Source organism: Cyprinodon tularosa, unplaced genomic scaffold (assembly GCF_016077235.1).
Source record: "Cyprinodon tularosa strain WSP-4 unplaced genomic scaffold, ASM1607723v1 ctg531, whole genome shotgun sequence".
NCBI classification, from domain to species: Eukaryota; Metazoa; Chordata; class Actinopteri; order Cyprinodontiformes; family Cyprinodontidae; genus Cyprinodon; species Cyprinodon tularosa.
The window spans coordinates 861282-881992 of NW_024039265.1; the positions used below are offsets into that span (position 1 = coordinate 861282).

Consider the following 20711-nt stretch of genomic DNA (forward strand, 5'->3'; position numbering starts at 1 on the left):
TTCCTTCATAGCTCTTCACTCAGCAGCCCTCTATGTAGCACAATGCTGGAAAGCCTTCATTCAAATCAAAGTTCAGCTGTTTAGGAATGTGGATCTATGGCTGGCACTGACCTCAGATACTTTGTGGGCAAAGGAGTGAGATCTTAGAGGAAAGGGGATGTCTGTGCACAATTAGTCGGAACAAAGCTGTGGTTGTTCGGCCTTACTCAGAAAAAAAATAAAAGACCTTTGAACAGATAAGGATTTTAGAAACTTTCATTGTACAGTATGTGTGGAACTGCTGCTTTTGCAAAATTAAACCTGTATCTGTAACGTTTTTATGTCAGTTTCAGAAATTAAGAAATTATATATGGGTGGTCTAAAATATGACCTTGTGGTTACATGTTTTCCCCCAGCACTTGAATCCTGTGCCACACAATGTAAACCTTTCCAACATCTATATGACCCACAGGAATTGTTAACAGTTCCCAGATCTCGGTGGATAAGTCACTTCAAGTTTCTTTTCTGTTCAACCAGCTCCTGTACCCAGTCCTGCCAAGCATTCTGGACTGCAATCCTTTCAGGGAGAGTCCTGGTGACGGCGGGATACACATCCCTGTGGAGATCAGGCAGGTGGTGGAGGTTCTGAACGACAGCTGGAGGCTGCTTCTAGACTGTCAGGTCCATCCAGAGGTTTCCTCTCAGCTCGTTGGCTACCTCTTCTACTTCATAAATGCTTCACTCTTCAACTCACTCATGGAGAGAGGTAGTAATATTATACACTTAAAACACCAGCAAAAACACATATCAGACACCAGCATTCACACTAATGGACCACCAGCATCAACATCTATGATAAACCATCAACAACACATCTGAAACATCGCTAAAAAAAACACCAGCATCGATAAAGTGTGTATGAAGATATATAAAATGCTCTCATCATCTACATTTAAAAAAATAATGGCATTAAGAAAACAATGTCATCAACCAATAAAAAACACCTGAATTTACAGATATAAAACATTGACATTCACACAATAAAACACTCATCAACACATGTAGAACATTGTCATGGAAACACGTAAAACACTTGCATCACCACGTAGGTAGGCTAGCAAAAACTAGCATCGACAAAACTGTTGACCAAATTACATCAGGGCGACCGTAGCGTCAGATGAAGGAGTTTGCCCTGCAACCGGAAGGTTTTCGGTTCAAAACCACAATGCCGTTGTGTCCTTGTGCAAAACACTTCACCTGCATTGTCTACTCAGAGGGACCGGTGGCGGCAGCGTACTTAAGCCTCGCTTCGGTCAGTGAGCCTCAGGGCAGCTTTGGCTACAATGTTTTTTGCCACAATCAGTGTGTAAAGGGATGCCTACATTTACACTAGTGCTTCACCAATTCACTCACACACTTGGTCAAGTAAGTCCTATCCTACTTGAAAAAGCGCTATATAAGTACAGGCCATTTACTAATAACATGTACAAAACGCTACGTCAACACATAAAACACTGGCATCCACAAAACACTGTAATCAACAGTCACATAACACTGGCATGAACACATATATACCACTGGAATCAGCAGAACACTGTTATAGACACATTAAAACACTTTATTCCTGCTCCCCGCCCAGGAGAATGTTTGCTCATTCGCTCCGCCTCTCAAAGTTGCGCCAGGAATCTTCGCTCAAAATCCGCTCCGCATTCACCTTAATATTCGTGCTGCTCCGGCGAAATCGTGATCTGGCAAAAACAGAGAAGGCATTTTCTGATATTTTATACTTCATGTAAATGTAGTGTTTGATTTAGTGATATGACCAACAGATGTGTATTGTCTTATTTAACTGGCTATTAAATTATTGCACTGTTTCCCAGCTGTGGACGTAACACCTCGCTCCATTCATGTTGACCCACGTTTCCTATTTAATTATCAATTTCTTTTACTAGACTACATTAAAAAAGGTCACATCCCATTGCAAATGAGATAATCGCGTATAATGCCTGTATGTGATCCATTTTCATAAACAGGCTCTTACCACAATGATCACTTTATGTAAACCCACTCTGTATTTTTAAGTATAGTTAGTGTATGTTTTTATTATATTTTATTCCACAATATGCAAACCTCGTAACGGTGATTCCATGGTAAAGTTGAAACATAGACTATAACAGTTTATAGGCACAGACTACAGCATAGGCATTGGCGTTAACTGGAGCTGATTGAAATCCTCGCTCCTGCCTTTGAAACGAAAACCGCTCTGCGCTCCACCATATTTCTTCCACTCCATTTTCATGCTCTGGAATTCACAAAACACTGTAAATAACATGTATAACACACTTTCATCAACACATATACAACACTGGCATTAACAACACACTGTTATCAACAGACGTATGCATCAATGAATATGTATCGCTGGAATCTCCCATTGACACATAAAACACAGGCATTAACATGGAAAGAGACCTGGCATTGACAAAACACTGTCAATAACATGTATAAAACGCTTTCATCAACACATAAAACTATGACAACAATGTCATTGCCTTACACATGGATCAACATATATACCACTGGAATCTGCAAAACACTGTCAGTGACACATATATAAAACACTAGCATTAACACGGAAACCAACAAAAATCTATCAATAACATGTATAAAACATTAGCATTAACATATTCTGATCAAACACTCATAAAATAGTGGCATTAAAACATATTAAATGCTGCCATCAGAAAGCACTGTTAACACATATAAAACACTGTCATGAACACGTACAAAACGCTGTCATCAACACATAAAAAACACGTTCACCTATAAAACAATTTTATTATCATAAAACACTGACATTTTTAAGCATAAAACACTGTGATTAACATATATGAAATAATGGCCTAAACAGCTATAAATGCTGTCATTATCGCACATTAAATACCGTCATCAACTCATAAAAAATGCTGTCATCAACATACGAAACAATGGCGTCATCACCTATAAAACAATACGGTTACTCCTCTCAAGTTAATTAAGGCTCAATGTTGTTTTGGTTTTAACAGACATTTATTGCTGAAGTCTTTACATGTCTTAGAAACAGCCCTCATAAAACCGTCAGAACTAAGAAGGGAAACAGAAACCCAAATTAGCTCAAAGCACATATAAATGTTTACAGAAATAAAGACAAGTAACAATGAAGTTGTACCTCATTTCCCGCATAAACGCAAGAGGAATAAAGATTATTTATACAGCTTTTCACAAACAAAAATAATCTTAATGTATTCTGGAGAAACCACTTGGAAAACAATCCCAGTAATGCTTATAATTGTGTCAATCAATCTTTCCATTGGGCAAAAACATGACATGCAGAACATAACATAGGTTCTTCCTTACATTTTAATTAGCTTTTTAACCAAACTACATGAACATGAACAGCATGAATTTACTGAAAGTTATTTATTGATTTATAACTGAATGTTTTATTTTAATACTAGTATGTATGAAGTCTCGTTTTTAAGTAAATATTAAAATAATTAAATGAGTTGGCCCAGATGGCAGCTACTATTATAAACGTATAAAACACCATAATCTAGAAAATAAACGTAAACCTATTAAAATCACTGGCATTAACATGTTATGAACGCAGATAAAAAAACAGTCATCAGCATGAATAAAACTGTTACCAATATGTGTAAAGCATTTACATTAACATGTATAAAACAATTCAATTGAGTTTATTTATACAGCACCAATTCACAACACATGTCATCTCAAGGCACTTCACAGAAACAATTCAACCAGATCATCCAGTCAAATTCATCCGAAGCTCCCCATCCAAGGAAAACCAGTTGATTGCATCGACTCATTGACTCAGAGGCAATCCCTACCACCAAACATGCCTACGGCGACAGTTGAGAGGAAAAACTCCCTTCCAACAGGAAGAAACATCCAGCAAAACCAGGCTCAGTAGGAACCGCCATCCTCCGAGGCTGACTTGGGTTCAAGGAGACAGAAGCAGACACACAGAAAGAGGCAGAGACACAAAGGAACTTGTCAACCAGCTCCACTGGCGGCCCCCGTCCAGGAAACAGACAGCCAGGCAAACGAGCTCAGAGCCAGCTCCCATGCCAGAGGACAAAGAGAACACATCCAGCCAGTCACAGGGAAACAGGACTACACTGAAAAACAGGCCAAGTTCAGACATCTACAAACAAAGGTGTTGATGGCAGCAGCACAGCAGATACCCCTCTCCAGGACCTACAGCCAAACAGGAACAGGCCAGATGAAACCACCATTAGAAAAAGCAGAGAAACCAAAAAGCCAGAGACAGAATCAACAAATACCGCAGAGTGGGAGAACAGGGATAGAATGAAGCAGAATAATGAAAAAGGGGTCCCCATGTCCTCCAGCAGTCCAAGCCCACAGCAGCACAACCATAGTAGCAACACTGGACAACCTGAGCCACTCTAACCATAAGCTTTATCAAAAAGGAAAACACTATCAACAAAACACATAAAACACTTGCAGCTCCTGTACCCAGGATGTGTAAAATATATTATCATCAGCATGATAAAAAAAAAAAGCATCAATACACACAAAAAACACTGTCATCAATTCTTTATCCATACTGTATGATATAATACACTAAACATACCTTGCCAAATTGATAATTACAAAAAACAGCAAATAGAAAACATCAAGGACTATCTGAGCTTTAGTCTTCAGAGAAACTAGTTTGTTTATCTACATAAAAAAATGATCAGACAAATATTTACGTTGGTGAAAATCCTAAGTAGTAATAACCTCTGTGTATATTGCACTGGAAATAAACTTTTAGACTTAATCAACTAAATGAAAGCTTATACGTTAAAAAGACATATTCAAACCCATTGTCTGGTTGAACTTGATTCTTTTGATATTGAATTCATGTCTACAAAACCTCCAAACTTTTGTACAACTTTCAGAGCTACAGTGTTTACCATTGCCATGCTCCCTATGAGCATGCAAGAACAATACAATTTTTTTGACTTCACAAGTACTACAAGAAATCTAACTTTCAACAAAACACATTTTTACATCATTATTCTAATTGCTGGCCTGTATAATGACCCTAATAGATTAAAAATACAGTGCCTCTAACCTGCTTTCTCTATATGTCTTCTTCCCAGGCTCAGAACCAGGTTTTTACCAGTGGTCTAGAGGCGTGCGAATGCGGGCCAATCTTGACCTGGTTCTGGACTGGGCCCACACAGCTGGACTGGGAGAACTGGCCTTGGAGCAAACACACACTCTCTCATCAGCTGTCAACCTGCTGGCTACACCAAGAAAGAATTTACTGCAGGTGAAGTCAAATCGCACACATCTCATATCCTTTGGAGTTATGGTTGCTTCCTTTTGTGTGAGAAATATGGAAAAATGGAACATTAATCTAGTCTTAAGGAGGGATAACGATACTGACATCTGCCCCGATCTTCTCCTTCCAAGCGGTGCCAGTGATCAAGAAGATAATGTCATGTGTGGCGTGTTAAAAACTGATCAGGTCTGCTAGAAAAAATGTTGGTACCCCTTCCATTACTAGTTTTGGGAAACCCAACATCTTTGATGGTGTCAAATAGAGTGTATTATATTTAAATTCTGCTTTGTTATCCAGAGGAGATCAACTGAAGCTTTGCACACATGTGACTCATTTTCAAAGGGGAAACAGAGGGAGGTAACTTTTCTGGTTATATAGCTGCAGGCAGGGCTTACTGCTGAGCCGGTGTAGGTACCAGATTGACTCGGGCTGCCAGATTGACTCGGGGGCCTGCGCCTTTTGAGATGCGTCAGAGGGTCCGCCATCTTAAATGTGGCAAATCTGCAGTTTCTCAGTCACTTAAACAGTATCAGAGGGACTTTAATCTCTGAATATACTTTGTATTCATAGTATTTTTGGTTTTGTAATATTACAAGTTTATTTTTTGTATCCCTTTAGCTTCATTCTCCTGAATTTATTCTCGTTACAAATGCAGACCGCGGGCTCAATGTAGTTTGTTTGAGTGGCGTTGCCATAATGTCACGTCATCGGGAGGCGCAAGGCCCATGGCTAATTCGGTGACGTCATCGGAAGGCGCAGGGACCATGGAGAATTTCTTCGTAAAATTGTCCGTTTACAAACCGCAATCCCACTTTCGAATAAAACCTACACCCCGCTATAATGACTTTAGTAAGCTGTCCAGACCAATCAAAATGTTTTGCGCAATTGTGCAAACGTTAAAACAATTATGTATTGTGACGTCATCAAAAGGCGCAGGCCCCCGAGTCAATCTGGCAGCCCGAGTCAATCTGGTACCTACACCGGTCTGTCAGTGCTTTGAAGGAGGGAGCGGCTCACAGCAGCAGCAGCTGACTCAGAGCAACCAGCGTCTTCACTAATTTAGTGATTTTGTTTCTAAAGTTGCTTTTCATAAACCTTCAGCAACTTACTTTTTTCAAAAAAGAAACTTGCTTGTTTTGTTGAAGACTTCAGTGTAAAGGACCGAAATCTTTTCTGAGCTGTTTGCTTTTGGTGTGCTTTAACCACTGACCAGAGGTGCCAAGTAAAAAAGTACAAATACTTTGTTACTTTACTCAACTAGAAATGTTGCCCATGTACTTTCCTGTATTAATAATAGTAATAGTAGTACTTGATTTATTTTTTGCAATTATCTCTACCTTCTACTCCTTACATTTTAAAAATAGACTAGTTAGTTTTGTTTCATTTAAGCTCATTTTCATTATGGCCTGCTGGTATGTAAAAAAAATAAAAACAATAAAAATCTTTTGTTAAATCCAGACAATTCCTTTCTTTTTTGGTTGGACTTGGTGCTGCACCACCTTGTTGTTTTCACTTTTGCTGTAGTAAAAAGTTGATACTCTTAACTTACTCTTGTATTTCTGTTTTTGAGCATAGTTTGGCTCTATCTTATTTAGTTTCGATACATTGTTTAGGTGGCGGTATTTGGTTTGCATGTACAGGTGCTGGTCATAAAATTAGAATATCATGAAAAAGTAGATGGATTTCAGTAATTCCATTTAAAAAGTGAAACTTGTATATTATATTCATACATTACATACAAACTCATATATTTCAGATGTTTATTTTGTTTAATTTTGATGATTAAAAATGACAACAAATGAAAATCTCAAATTCATCATATCAGAAAATTAGAATATTACTGAAGACCAATAAAAACAAAGGATTTATAGAAATGTTGGCCAACTGAAAAGTATGAACATGAAAAGTATGAGCATGTACAGCACTCAGTATTTAGTTGGGCCTCCTTTGGCCTGTATTACTGCAGCAATGCGGCGTGGCATGGAGTCGATCAGTCTGTGGCACTGCTCAGGTGTTATGATAGCCCAGGTTGCTCTAATAGTGGCTTTTAGCTCTTCTGAATTGTTGGGTCTGGTGTATTGCATCTTCTTCTTCACAATACCCCATAGATTTTCTATGGGGTTAAGGTCAGGAGAGTTTGCTGGCCAATTAAGAACAGGGATACCATGGTCCTTCAACCAGGTACTGGTAGCTTTGGCACTGTGTGCAGGTGCCAAGTCCTGTTGGAAAATGAAATCTGCATCTCCAAAAAGTTGGTCAGCTGCAGGAAGCATGAAGTGCTCTAAAACTTCCTGGTATGTGGCTGCGTTGACCCTGGACCTCAGAAAACACAATGGACCAACACCAGCAGATGACATGGCACCCCAAACCATCACTGACTGTGGAAACTTTACACTGGACTTCAAGCAACGTGGATGAAGTGCCTCTCTTCTTTTCCTCCAGACTCTGGGACCTTGATTTCCAAAGGAAATGCAAAATTTACTTTCATCAGAGAACATGACTTTGGACCACTCACCAGCAGTCCAGTCCTGTTTCTCTTTAGCCCAGGCAAGACGCTTCTGACGCTGTCTGTGGTTCAAGAGTGGCTTGACACAAGGAATGCGACAGCAGAAACCCATGTCTTTCATACGTCTGTGTGTGGTGGTTCTTGAAGCACTCACTCCAGCTGCAGTCCACTCTTTGTGAATCTCCCCCACATTTTTGAATGGGTTTTGTTTCACAATCCTCTCCAGGGTGCGGTTATCTCTCTTGCTTGTACACTTTTTTCGACCACATCTTTTCCTTCCCTTCGCCTCTCTATTAATGTGCTTGGACACTGAGCTCTGTGAACAGCCAGCCTCTTTAGCGATGACCTTTTGTGTCTTGCCCTCCTTGTGCAAGGTGTCGATGGTCGTCTTTTGGACAACTGTCAAGTCAGCAGTCTTCCCCATGATTGTGTAGCCTATAGAACTAGACTGAAAGACCATTTAAAGGCTTTTGCAGGTGGTTTGAGTTAATTAGCTGATTAGAGTGTGGCACCAGGGGCCATCAATTTTGAACCTTTTCACAATATTCTAATTTTCTGATATGATGAATTTGAGATTTTCATTTGTTGTCATTTGTAATCATCAAAATTAAACAAAATAAACATCTGAAATATATGAGTTTGTATGTAATGTATGAATATAATATACAAGTTTCACTTTTTAAATGGAATTACTGAAATCAATCTACTTTTTCATGATATTCTAATTTTATGACCAGCACCTGTAAATTGTCCTCAAATCTCTGTTTATTCTGTTTTATTCTGATTGCCTGTTGGTAATACAGGGTTGAAGTGAAGCAGCAGGCCGCCATATTGGTACTCCCTTATTAGACTGGTTGCAATGTAAACAAAATGTGCGCTACAGCATCAATCAAAGATGATGTTCTCTTTTTAAAATAAAGATAAATTCATCGTTTTGACACACACTTGCTTTTTCACAGCATCAGTAGATTACTGTAACTTATAATAAAAACTAGGCAGTATGTCAGTCAGTATGACGTTAATGAAGTCTCTAAATCATGTTATATAACATATAAAAATCTATCACAATAAACATAATGTTTTTATGGAGCATAATAATACAGATGTGCCAAATGTGCTAAATTGAAGATGTACATGTAATATTCATGTATTAATTAGATTGTTATGGTAATTACATCTTAAATATAATTTTAAGATTTTACATAAAGAATGTATTATAAGTACATGTCTGTTAATGCTATAGTATTTCTCCATTTGCAAATTTTACATGCATGATGCCATTTACTTTTATACCGTGTCTGTCCATTAGCCTTTAAATCTGACAGATTTATAATTGAGTTCAATTAATGAACCAGTTTAACAACTCCACAGAGCTTCAGATTCTACACTGGAAAAATCACATAAATTGGTAAATTAACTGGCAACATCAAGTTTATATTTTGTGTTTTGCTCTTAGTTTCAACAAGAATCTGATCATTTGAAAAAAAAAAAAATAAATAAATAAAAAAAAAAAATATATATATATATATACACAAGTATATGCACACACTGAAATTACCTGTGAAACGTCTTCCCACAGCCGGAAACTGCTTGTTTTTGCAGCCAAATGCTACACATGCAGGCATTTTTACAGCGCGTCTCTGTGGGAGTGGGGAGTACCAACATGGCGGATGGTGGCTTCACTTTTTTTGGGCAATCAGCAATCCAGTGAATAAATAGAGATCAGTAGAATTGTCTTTCTGCCCTATATTCTTTCTCTAACAATGGTGGCGCTTTGGGTGAGATCTTTATAAGTGTCAAGGTAAGGGCAGTGTGGGGAGGTCACACGTTTTTTTACTTTGTGTACGACCATCAAATTGCCTCTAATTCTCTTGGCTACTGGATGCAGGAAATTAGCGAAATTAACTAAAGTGCTCAAAAGGCAATGTCCAGAGTAGGAGATAAGATTTAGACAGCTCTTTGTGTATATAATGATTTGCTTCATTATATCCACATATTTATCAATATTACCATTTCCTTTGCAGGCTGCCATAGACTGCCTCCCATCATTTGATGGTTGCTACAAGTAGGATATGCACTTCTACTTGAGTAATAAACATTTTTTTTGTAATTCAAGTTTTTTATTTAAACAATAAAAAAAAATTGGTACAAAGGTTACATGGTCAGACAATTAAGGTAAAAATAAAAGGTGCTCCTGGATGATGAGGGGAAAAAAAATGTAACAGCATATTTTAACATACAAATATCATAATAGCAAGTTGGAAACTGTAATGCTCACTTTCCTGCCAGTCTTATTAGAGTAATAAACATTAATACTTTTAACACCTCTGCCAATGACCGAAAGCAAAACACAAATATATTTCAGTCAAGTGATATTTAATGATACCTTTTAAATCTGTAAAACAATCCCAGGCCTTTAAAACCCAAGATTTTCAGTGGAAAAGGTTGCATTTGCATTGTCAGGACAAAGATGTAGAAAAATGTAGAAAAACTGTTCTTCTTTGTTCTGTCTGGATGAATAGATGACATGGGCCTCTTTGCGCTCTGACTACCCGGCCCTGACTCCAGCCCAGCTGAACCACCTGCTGAGTTTGTACAGCCCGGCCTCTCCCTGCACACAAACATGGGCTCCAATGGCACAGGATCGAGCAGCAGCATGCACAACAGGTGAGAGGTCTTCCTCCCATGAAAGATTAAAATCTGGGTCATTATTTAAAGTAATGTTTAACAGTAATCAATTTTCTCTTCCCCTTAGCTGGTATCCTGGAGAGTTTTGATACCCACCATCCCTTGGAGCTTCCTGACGAAGGCTACCAGCTTCAGCTCAGACGGCCTGTGACAGACCCAGCTCTGAGGGAACAACTTCACAAGTTCAAAGGGTTTATTACAATGCTGTCTGACTCCCACAGAAATGCATCAGATGCTAGAAACAACCAGGTTATGAAATATTTATTTGCTCCTTTTTATTTGTGTCTGCCTTGTGGTGTGAGCAAATCCAGGCATGAATGTCTGCTCTGTTTGTCTTTTCTGAGGTCTCTGATAAACTGCCAATTAGTTCCAAGAGTGTCACTAGTTTTGGCCACTTTGCTGAATTAGTCTTAACCCCTTAAAGTGATTTTCCTGCTTTGCAAATGGAGTCTAATACATGTAAATCATTTTTCAGCTCTTAAAGCAACAGCGGAACATCTCTTAGTTTGTCGTCACAGGTCGTTATGTTGCCAGGAATGTTGGCGTACTGAAAAAGACTGTGTTAAATGGGTGGAAATATAAATAAACCGAGCAAATTCTGTGTAAAATAAAATCCTGTCATTTCTTTAAAAAGTTTATTTAGCTTTTCTTGTAGTCGCTTTATATTTTGTACAAAACATGTAGTTGGATGAAAGACGAAGAAGTTAGTAGCTGCGCTTCCGTTACAAATGTATACAAAACTATGTTGATATTCTGCTAATTTTTGCGATTGGGGTATTTCCAATAAATAAGAAATACAATAAAAAAATTGCTTGCAAATATGTTTGATCATGCGATAACTCTTGAAAACAACATGTCAGCGGCAAATTTAAACACGATATATCCATATTTCAAGCACGGATCTAGAGCTCATCGAACTCGTCGTGGTTAGGGCATTGTGCTTTGAATCCAGAGGTTCTGAGTTCAAGTCCCACTCCCACAGATTGCAACCGTGGGTCCCTGAGCAAAGAGCCTTAACCCCACAGTGCTCCTGGGTGCCACAAAATGGCAGCTCACTGCTCCCAAAGGGAGTGGGTTAAATGCAAAGAGTTCATTTCGCTGCTGCTTCCTTGTGACAATGTAATGACCATGAAAGCTAAAAAAAAAGAAAAGATTTGTAGGAATTAAAAAAATTATATATATATATATATATATATATATATATATATATATATATATATATATATATATATATATATATATATATATATATGCAGCGCCATCACCCTCCAACTATCCCCAGACTTCATCAGTAAGGTCCAGTTGCAGATCATGTAACTTGTGTTTCCACTGCATTTTGGCAGAATATAATAAAATTGGGTGTGACTCCAAAAACCCACCCCATTTAACCATTTAAACATAAAAAAAATTTATGATCAGACACGACTTTTGGCAGTGTTTACATTTGGCCAATTTTTTTTCTCTGAATTGTTATTTGAGCAATTTGATGGTTAATGGAAACACAGGTAAGGTTCTACGCAACAGCATCAGGACAGGTTTTAAAGTTTTGAGTTGATTCTAAGGTGTTATAAACCACCTTAGAATCAACAATTATAACTTGATGAGGTCCAATAAGCTGAATTGTTGTGAATTAGCTGAATTAATCAGAAAACGGGTCAGGTTGCTGTCAGTTGGAGCAGCTTAAAGGTATAGTGGAGGATGTTCTTTTTCCGGAGGGATCATCAAAATAAGTGGTCCTCCTATTTGTCAATCATTCTGGTGATATGTTGACTTAAGGCCGTCCTATGTGCTCGTCACCATTTTTACGTGCCAGTTGTTCAGCTGGAGGTTTCCTCCTGTTAAGAGGGACTTCTCTTTTCCATTGTCACTACAAGAACGCTTAGTGTGAGGGATGCAATTACCTCGTTTTCCCTAGATAGAATAGATTGAATCAATTTCACTGTATCATCTGGTGAGCTGTAAAGTGCCTTGAGATGACGTGTTGTGAATTGGCGCTATATAAATAAACTGAATTGAATTGAGTCTGACATTGTGGAGAAATTGCAAATCTTCTTTTGGAAAGTAAGCTTGTATGATGGATGCAAACAGCAACTTTTAAAACGAGCATGCACGAAGAGAAATGGGTTTGTGCATCCTCTCGCACGCGTTGTGCATGTGCCTTTTTTTTTTATTAGAGATGGTGGGTCTTTTCAGAATTTGAAATAATCCTCCTTTATACCTTTAAGTAATTCAACAGGTTTGGGTCTATCTCAGTGAATCTTCATCTGTACAGTTGGATTGTCTGTTTATTGTAGAATTATTTCAATTACTGCAATTATTGTCCTTGTTGCATAATTTGCAGTGTATTTAGTTAAATCTTTTAACAACAGTTGATATGCATAAAAAAATTATGCTATTGCTTTTTCAGACAAAGAGGAAAACTAATAATAGAAAAGTTTCTTAGTCTGCTCTGCTTGCATGGCATTATGTTTTTAGCCTGTAGGGCAAAAGTGCAAATGGCGGGCATCTGATAGACTTAATGTGTATTGTTGTTCTTCCATGTATTCAGTACAATCTGCTACCTGAATTGAAGGGAAAAATAAAGCAAGTCCAAAAGGGATGTTTTATGAGTTAAAAAGTTGAAGGAAGTTAAGTTATGCAGAGCGAAAACTTTGCTTTGCTAAGTAGCTGTCACACTAAAGCAAGCTGTTCTGTTGGTTGTTGCCATACAGATGAAAGAAGCTCAGGATGGCAGCGACAAAAGGGCCAATGACGAAGCCTTAAATTCAGCGGGGGATGATGAGATTCTGTCTCAGGTGTTACCTTCATCCCCCTCCTTTCTTTACCAAGATGAACTAAACACTGGCGGGGAAACTTTGGCAGCTCAAGAGCGAACAAATCCAAAGCTGATAGAGACCAGCGAGTCAAAGAGGTCATCTCTGGAACATCCTTCTCTGGTCACCCCACCCCAAACACCACACACAGCAGAGATGATTAAAGCCCACAGTGAAACATTCCCCCCATCCTCCCACTCGGACCGTGAAGGTGAAGTAACTCCTCTTCGAATATGTGCTTATCTGCTGACCTTGTGTTGATAAATGTATGTTTTGTTGACCTTTTCCTTAGGTGGCTTGGTCTCTGAATGTCTGGCTGCACTGAATACAGACCATTTAAAACCAGACTGCAGACTTGTGGGGCTTAAAGAAGAGGAAGAGGAGAATGAAGAAGAGGAAACAGATAATGATGATGAGGTTTTCAGTTTGGAGCTGGAGAAAGGGGAGAGGGGACTCGGCCTTGCTTTGGTTGATACAACGGTCAGTAAAGTTAATGAATTTTAATGCACTTTAAATAGCATAAACCTCCAAAAATAACGTTGTTATTTAAATCTAAAACACAAATTATGTTCACAAAAAGGAAAATATTTAAAATCATTAAATCTGTCTCTATCATTCTACAACATTTTCAGTCATTTTTAAAACGAAGGCCACTAGTGCAAAGAAACAAAGCACTTAAAAACCAGTAAAATGTTTACAGTATAGCCACATGTAGCTAATGGTTCACATGACTTTTGCTTTTCCACATCATGACATTAATATGCAGTTAAATTAAAACCACAGAATATTTGCCACATAATGTTATAGAATAAGCATCAACTTTATTGGCCACGTTTGTGTCAACTTGCAAGAAATTTGACTGTTTTTTTCATCACTTGCTTTATAATCAACACATCAAAATAATAAGTAAGCTATTTAAAAAGGACAGAATAAAAAACGAATAATATAACGTTACATAAACTTTGAAAGTAACACTTATCACATGAAACTCTGGTTAGTTTCGGGCACTCTATCTTTTTCTCCCATTTATTAAATATGACCCCTTTTTCAGAAACATAGACAGGTATTGGGTATTGCAGGCTAACAAAGAACCAAAACAACTGCCCATTCCTAAGGGCCGGACCCATTCCTCAGGTTCAATTTGCATGTTTTCTAAGTAAAAACAAGGCTTTCTTTTGGTCCACTCTATAAAGCCTCGAACTCAGCGCTATTTCTAACATTTTGAATAATAAGAAAAAAAAAAGCTTCCTGGATGGGAAGCGAAACGTCTTCAAACTTGGAAACAAAGTCCAGTGGATTGTTTTTTTAAATACAGGCAGTGTTTGGTGGAGACACCTAGTTTTTCAAATGAGAATTGCAGTGATTTGTGTGCATCTCAAGTGAAGCCAAAAAAACTCAAGTATCACTTTGTTTGCATCATGACCAGAGAAGAATTGTTGCCTCACTTTATCCTATTGTTACTTAATAAAAGTAAAAAAGAAGCCTTCCAATAAATGGTTCAGGTAAGAATAAAGAAAAGTGTTACTTAAGTACTGAGTGGCTGATCTGCACTGTTTTAAAAAGGATCTAAGCTTAACCAACAAACAAAGTGATATGTAAATGGTGGCGTTTCAAAGAATGAATATAAAATAACTGGAAAAGCACTCAGAGCACAGACCTAAAACTCGTTAAAAGTCGAACATGACCTGGATCATTACTAAATAAAAATAAGCAAGGCTAGGAGTTAATGGCCGTTTCTCAATTCACAAGAACGCAAGTACTTGTGAACTCGTGTCCTCGCCAAAGTATGTTCTTGACAAGAACACAGGAAAGTATGGACTTGGGGAGAACAGGAGAACGCAGCATAAACATGGGTCAGTTGAAACAGAAGCGTACTGATGACATCACCACACAATCGGCTGGTCTGGAGCTGCATTTCTCCCCCTGTTATTAATAGTCTCTAGATAATAATAAATTCTTATTTTTTTCATTTAGTGGGGGAATAATAATTAGGACAGTCAGATAAACACAAATCAAATGAAAATTTTGCCAAATAAAACAAAAAAATCACCATCGGAGCCAGAGGTCCTTCACACATGGCTATGCAGAGAGAGGGCTGCTGCAGACGGGCTAACGTTTTTAATTACACATTAAATCGGTAAATGGGCCATATAGTGACACTTTAAAGTATAACATTCTCGTCTCAAAAGATCTTAAAACATACTTTTATTGAACCGCGACAACAGAAAAGTGAACTTTTAACTTAATACTCTGAGCTCTGTAAGCGCTCCCCTGGAAGCTGCTGCTGCCGCAGTGCATGCTGGGACAGCTGTCAATCTCAAGAACGGACAAGTCTGCTCTGATGCATGTTGGGTAAATAGAGAGGGGCTAGAACAACATCCGGGGACTTTGTCCGTTCTCGGTCTGTTGTTCTTGTAAATTGGAACAGTGCTAGGGCTAAGGCTGATGACGTTTCACGAGTACGTGAGAACACACAAGTACACATATTGAGAAATGACAATTGTTACTGTAGGTATAGGTTAGAATAGCCCAAGCTACTTCCTGTAACGTGATACATTTTATTTAAAACAAGCTTGTTCTTCATTGAGTGACATTACTCGTGATTTATAGATTAGCCAGACATTTCAGTCAAGTGAGAGAAGTGATACTTCATCATGATTTTCATCAAGGAAAACCATGACAACCTCATTAGAAATCCTGCAGTAGGTTGTATGTATATGACAGACATGTTAAGTAAAGGTAAAGGTTTTCTCTGTAAATAGGGTTGCCAACCGTCCCTTGAAAAACGGAATTGTTCCGTATTTAGAAATAGAAGCACCTGTCCCTAATTTAGTGGAAAGGAACGCACTTTGTCTCATATTACTGTGAGAGTAAAAAAATAGTAAAAAAGCTCATGGAAAATGAAGCACAGGGGCACGTTAAATACAAAACTTACCGTAAACTTGTTCCCGGGCCCTGTCTTGCATTGTGACTAATGAGCTGAAGATATATATGTAACGATCCAGAATCCCCTCATCCCATTGATCCAGCCAAGTGTTGCTCACGGAGAAGATAGCGGGAGACAACAGAGCAGTATGCGGGACGAATGGAGTAATTTAAATGCTGACGCTGCTTTGGGGGTGGCGCACCTTCGACAAATATGTTCACAAGTTTGCTGTTGCACCAAAAAGGTGCAATATTTATGTATTGTTTTATATTAATTTTTACAGTTTGAAGTTAAGCAGGACAGGCTTATGTTTAAGATAATTATTTTATTCAGCAAAGTTTGTTATTTTGTATTAAAGTAAATTGCTGGATACTAATTTGTTTTCCATGTGTTCACGTCACTCACAAATATGCATCTATAGTTTTAATAGTTAAAAAAAAATATTTCACACACAAATGGAGGCTAAAAAAATCACCACACCAGGAGGGGTATATGGAGGTGTCCCTTTTTTTCAGGGACTTGGCAACCCTATCTGTAGAAGAAAGCAAACATTTAAATGTTCTTCAATTCTGGCAAAAGCCCCATCTAGTGTTCTTATACATAAAGTTAACTAAAGTAAACTTTTTAACCTTATTACTGCTTTAAAATTACATCTTAAGAAATAGTTCATATTATTGCTAAGGTTAGCTGCTAGCATTCAAACAATATTCAGACAGGAGCTAGATTAATTCTTTAGGTTAAAAGCTTCATACTGGCTTTAAAGTTCTACTTAAAATCACGTTTTAAATATAAAATTAATGAATTGAATAGTGGTGATATAAAACCACAGAATGTGGTACACTTTCATGGCAATTAGAAGTCAAATCAAACTCAGTATTTTATAAATCACTTGTAAATGATTAACATAGTTACTATATCTACTGCAGTTAGGATACTGACTGCTTATAAATTGTCCGTAGAGTACAATGTGAACTGTTATAGTTGCTACAGAATGACATTTGGGAATCTTGGGGTTCTTGGGGAAAGTTTGACTCGGTTTTTCTGTTCCCATCCAGAACTCATGCACAAAGGTGAGGGGCATCTTTATCCGTGCAGTGGTGCCAGACTCTCCAGCAGCCAAGTGTAAGAAGCTGGAGCCTGGAGACCGGATCCTGGCTGTCAATGGAGTCAGTCTGCTTGGCCTGGATTACGACAGGTTGGAACATTATCAAACTTAGCAGAACACTTTATATATCAAAAAGAAATCAGAACGAAGGGCTTTATTTACAGTACATTTCCTTTGCCTCTGTTAGTGGAAAGGAGCTGATCCAGTCATCAGGCGCCAGACTGAGGTTACTGGTGGCCAGATCCCACCTCATGGCTGCAGCCTCGCAGACTGAATGCTGACTCTACACTTTCTAAGGGACCACTGGACCACCATTAGCTCTACACAGGAGCACTGAGAGCTTGTAGAACATTTAAGAAACGGACAGAAATGTGCTATGAAAAGAGATTTTGTTTTAAATGGTGAATGTAAATAAGCAGTATTTGTGATAGTAGCGATTGCCCAATATTGTTGTCTTTACATGACACCCAATAATATGGTCTGTTTGAGAATTTGCCTTCAAAAGCTTTAGTTCAGAACACAAAATGTAGTTATAAAAAAAGCCTTAAAATATATTTATCTCTTACAATATAAAAGTACAGTAAACATTTCAAAAAAAGAAGATAAATCCAACCTTTAAAGTAATTTTTCCACATGAAGACAAAAAGAAATTCTGCAATAACAAATACGTATTAAAGAAAACCTTGCCATGTATGTAAATGCTACCCTTGAGTTAATAATTTGTACAACCTATTTTTTCCATTAAGACAAAAAGGAGGTATTTATTTATAAAATTGCAAAGGGTTTGAGCCCAGGAGAGAAGGATCAGTTAGAATTTACTCTTGTTGATCGATAGAAGAATTTCCCTGAAGTTCTTGTGAAGGAAACTGCTAACTTGATGGTTGACACTTCCTCCCTCTCAAGAATCTAAGGCAAGATTTTTTTCAGGTTCATTGAACTACATACACAGTGTTGGTTAAAATCATTTCGATGTTACCAAACACCAATCATTTACATCTGATATGTGGAGATAGAGCATGTCATTTCACTATTATGTGGTTGTTATGGTGACTTGATGACTCCAAGGTGCCAATTTACGCCCAAGTTCCCCAAAAAGTGAGCAACAGGGATCTTTTATCTCCCTTACTGCCATCTTCACTGTGATATTTATCATCATCCAGCTTTCATTTTCCCAGTTGCAGCTTTATAATTACTGCTCTGATTAAAAATTCTTGTATCACTAAATTTCTTAAGACCAACATGTATCTTCTTCTCCTACATATCATGTTTTCATTTTATAAATTTTTTGGTTAATTCAAGAAAAACGGCATCTGTGACACAAACCTGAGCTGTGGATTACCAACCAAGGGTTTCTAGGAAATCTAATGTCCATTTTTGTACTTACTAGGGCTGAAATAATAATCATAAAAATCATGCATAATTGATTATTTTAAACAATTGTCAACTAATTTGGTTATCGAATAATGACCCAATTAGGCAGTAATTCTATAAAAACTGTTAAAAAAAATACATCAACATTTTGTGTTTAAGATAAAAAAAAAAAAAGAAATTCTCCGTCTATATGCTGTGTCCAGAAGTAAAAAGGAAAAGTTTTAGTTTCACAGAGTTTAATTTAATAAAAAATCTTCTTTAAAGAACCTTTGGCTATTCGATTACTAATAATCAACAATTAACAGATCCCATTTCTTTGGCCCCGATACCAATTCCCGATACCTGGCTGTTCAGTATTGGCTGATACCGATATCATACAGATACCATCTGTTTGAAATTGATGTGTGTGTATATATAAAGAACTGCATACTACTTGGATGTAAAATAATTGCCGTCATGGCTTTATCAAGCTGCTGCCTACCTTTGTAAAGCAGGAAAAAGACTAATACAAAGTGAATCCAGTAGAACTTTTTATTGCCTACTTGGAATGGGTGACAATAGTTTAATAAACTTTTGACTCTCAAAATGGTATCAGTGCCCTATTTGTTGGTATTCGTCAACACCAATACCAGCATTTTAGTGCTGGATCAGGGCCCCGCCCGATACTGGTTATCGGTATCGGTGCAACACTATTTAACAGTTAGCACACAGTTTTAGTTAATATGTGAAAATCACCAATCAGGCTCTAACTGCAGTGTGTAGTGATGGACTCAGACCTGAATATTCAGAGGTACATAAAGACAGCAACAATCACATGGAGAACATCTCTGGGTTGAAATGACTAATTACTGTGAAGGATCTCGATGATGTGTTTTTCTTGAGTCAAATCACCTAAAAAGTTGATCATAAAGCTGCAGTTGATCCAGAACGCCGCTGCCTGCGTCCTCAGGAAAACTAAAGAGGTGGAGCACATCATTCCACTTCTAAAGTTTTTACCCTGGCGTCCCATATCTCAGAGAACTGGACTTAAAATACTTCTGTTGGTCTAGAGGTAGTAAACCTTTTCTTGCTGAGCCCACCACCTTCATTCCCAAAAAAATTCAGCCACAAGAGAATGCGTATTTTCATAAAATAAGCAACTAAAATTTCCTTCAATCATAAAATTAATGCTTTATAAGGTGTTATTATTTTGCAATTTGACAGAATTTTACACTGCTATATATATATATATATAGTTTGCCTTAATCCAATCTCTAAAAGGGGGATTTATTCATTTAATTTCTAACATGCAACCCTTGCTATTAAATTATTTAAATGGAATAAAAAAAATAATAAATCAGCAGTAGAAGTTTGTAGTCCCACTTTTTGTACCTGCCAAATTTGGGTTCTGCAATTTCAGTATCTTAAAAGATTTTAAGATACTGACAAACAGAATAAAGGTTTGAAAAATAAAAACAATGTGTTTTCATGTGTGATTTAGATGAATTATATGGTTAAAGAGGCAAGTTACCCAGAAATGTAAACAAAACAAAAAAGATAACAGGAAAAACGTTTTATTAAAAACAAATGGATCGTTCTTTAGAAGATACCAACTTCATTTTCTCATTTTATCCATTTTTGGGGGAATCCAAGAAAAATGGCATTTGTGACACAAACTTCAGAGTCATAGAGCTGTGGATTACCAACCAAGGCTTTTTACGGGCTCTGATAATCTCTGTTTTTGTATTTACGTTGATTAGATATCCAATAGAGAAATAGTTGTGAGAGATTCTTCATATTTTTCTTGCCTGGGATTTATTTTCCATGTGGAAATTATGCAGATTGTTAAAAATGTGATCAGGTTTCCACGTTTTGCATAATTCTTCTGGACTTCCTTACCTGCAGGAGATCCCCCTGATGCCAAGGAAAACAAGAGGACAAATTTTTGCACAGTGACCGACAAATTGTTGATTGAATGCTGGAAGTTC

The 20711-nt window shown here is 37.6% G+C and overlaps 1 protein-coding gene across 3 annotated transcripts in view; it reads left to right on the plus strand.

The window, feature by feature from the left end:
- si:ch211-176g6.2 (ras-associating and dilute domain-containing protein) overlaps positions 1 to 18917 on the plus strand; it is a 54511-nt gene extending 35594 nt beyond the window's left edge. For all 3 annotated transcript variants that reach the window (XM_038304322.1, XM_038304323.1, XM_038304324.1), the window contains exons 11-18: positions 517 to 745; positions 5151 to 5323; positions 10364 to 10508; positions 10597 to 10778; positions 13241 to 13553; positions 13635 to 13822; positions 17324 to 17463; positions 17561 to 18917. In XM_038304322.1, the coding sequence (XP_038160250.1) occupies positions 517 to 745; positions 5151 to 5323; positions 10364 to 10508; positions 10597 to 10778; positions 13241 to 13553; positions 13635 to 13822; positions 17324 to 17463; positions 17561 to 17654 (1464 nt within the window). In that variant the 3' untranslated portion in view covers positions 17655 to 18917. The remainder of the gene's footprint in view (positions 1 to 516; positions 746 to 5150; positions 5324 to 10363; positions 10509 to 10596; positions 10779 to 13240; positions 13554 to 13634; positions 13823 to 17323; positions 17464 to 17560) is intronic.
- Positions 18918 to 20711: the final 1794 nt, after the last annotated feature.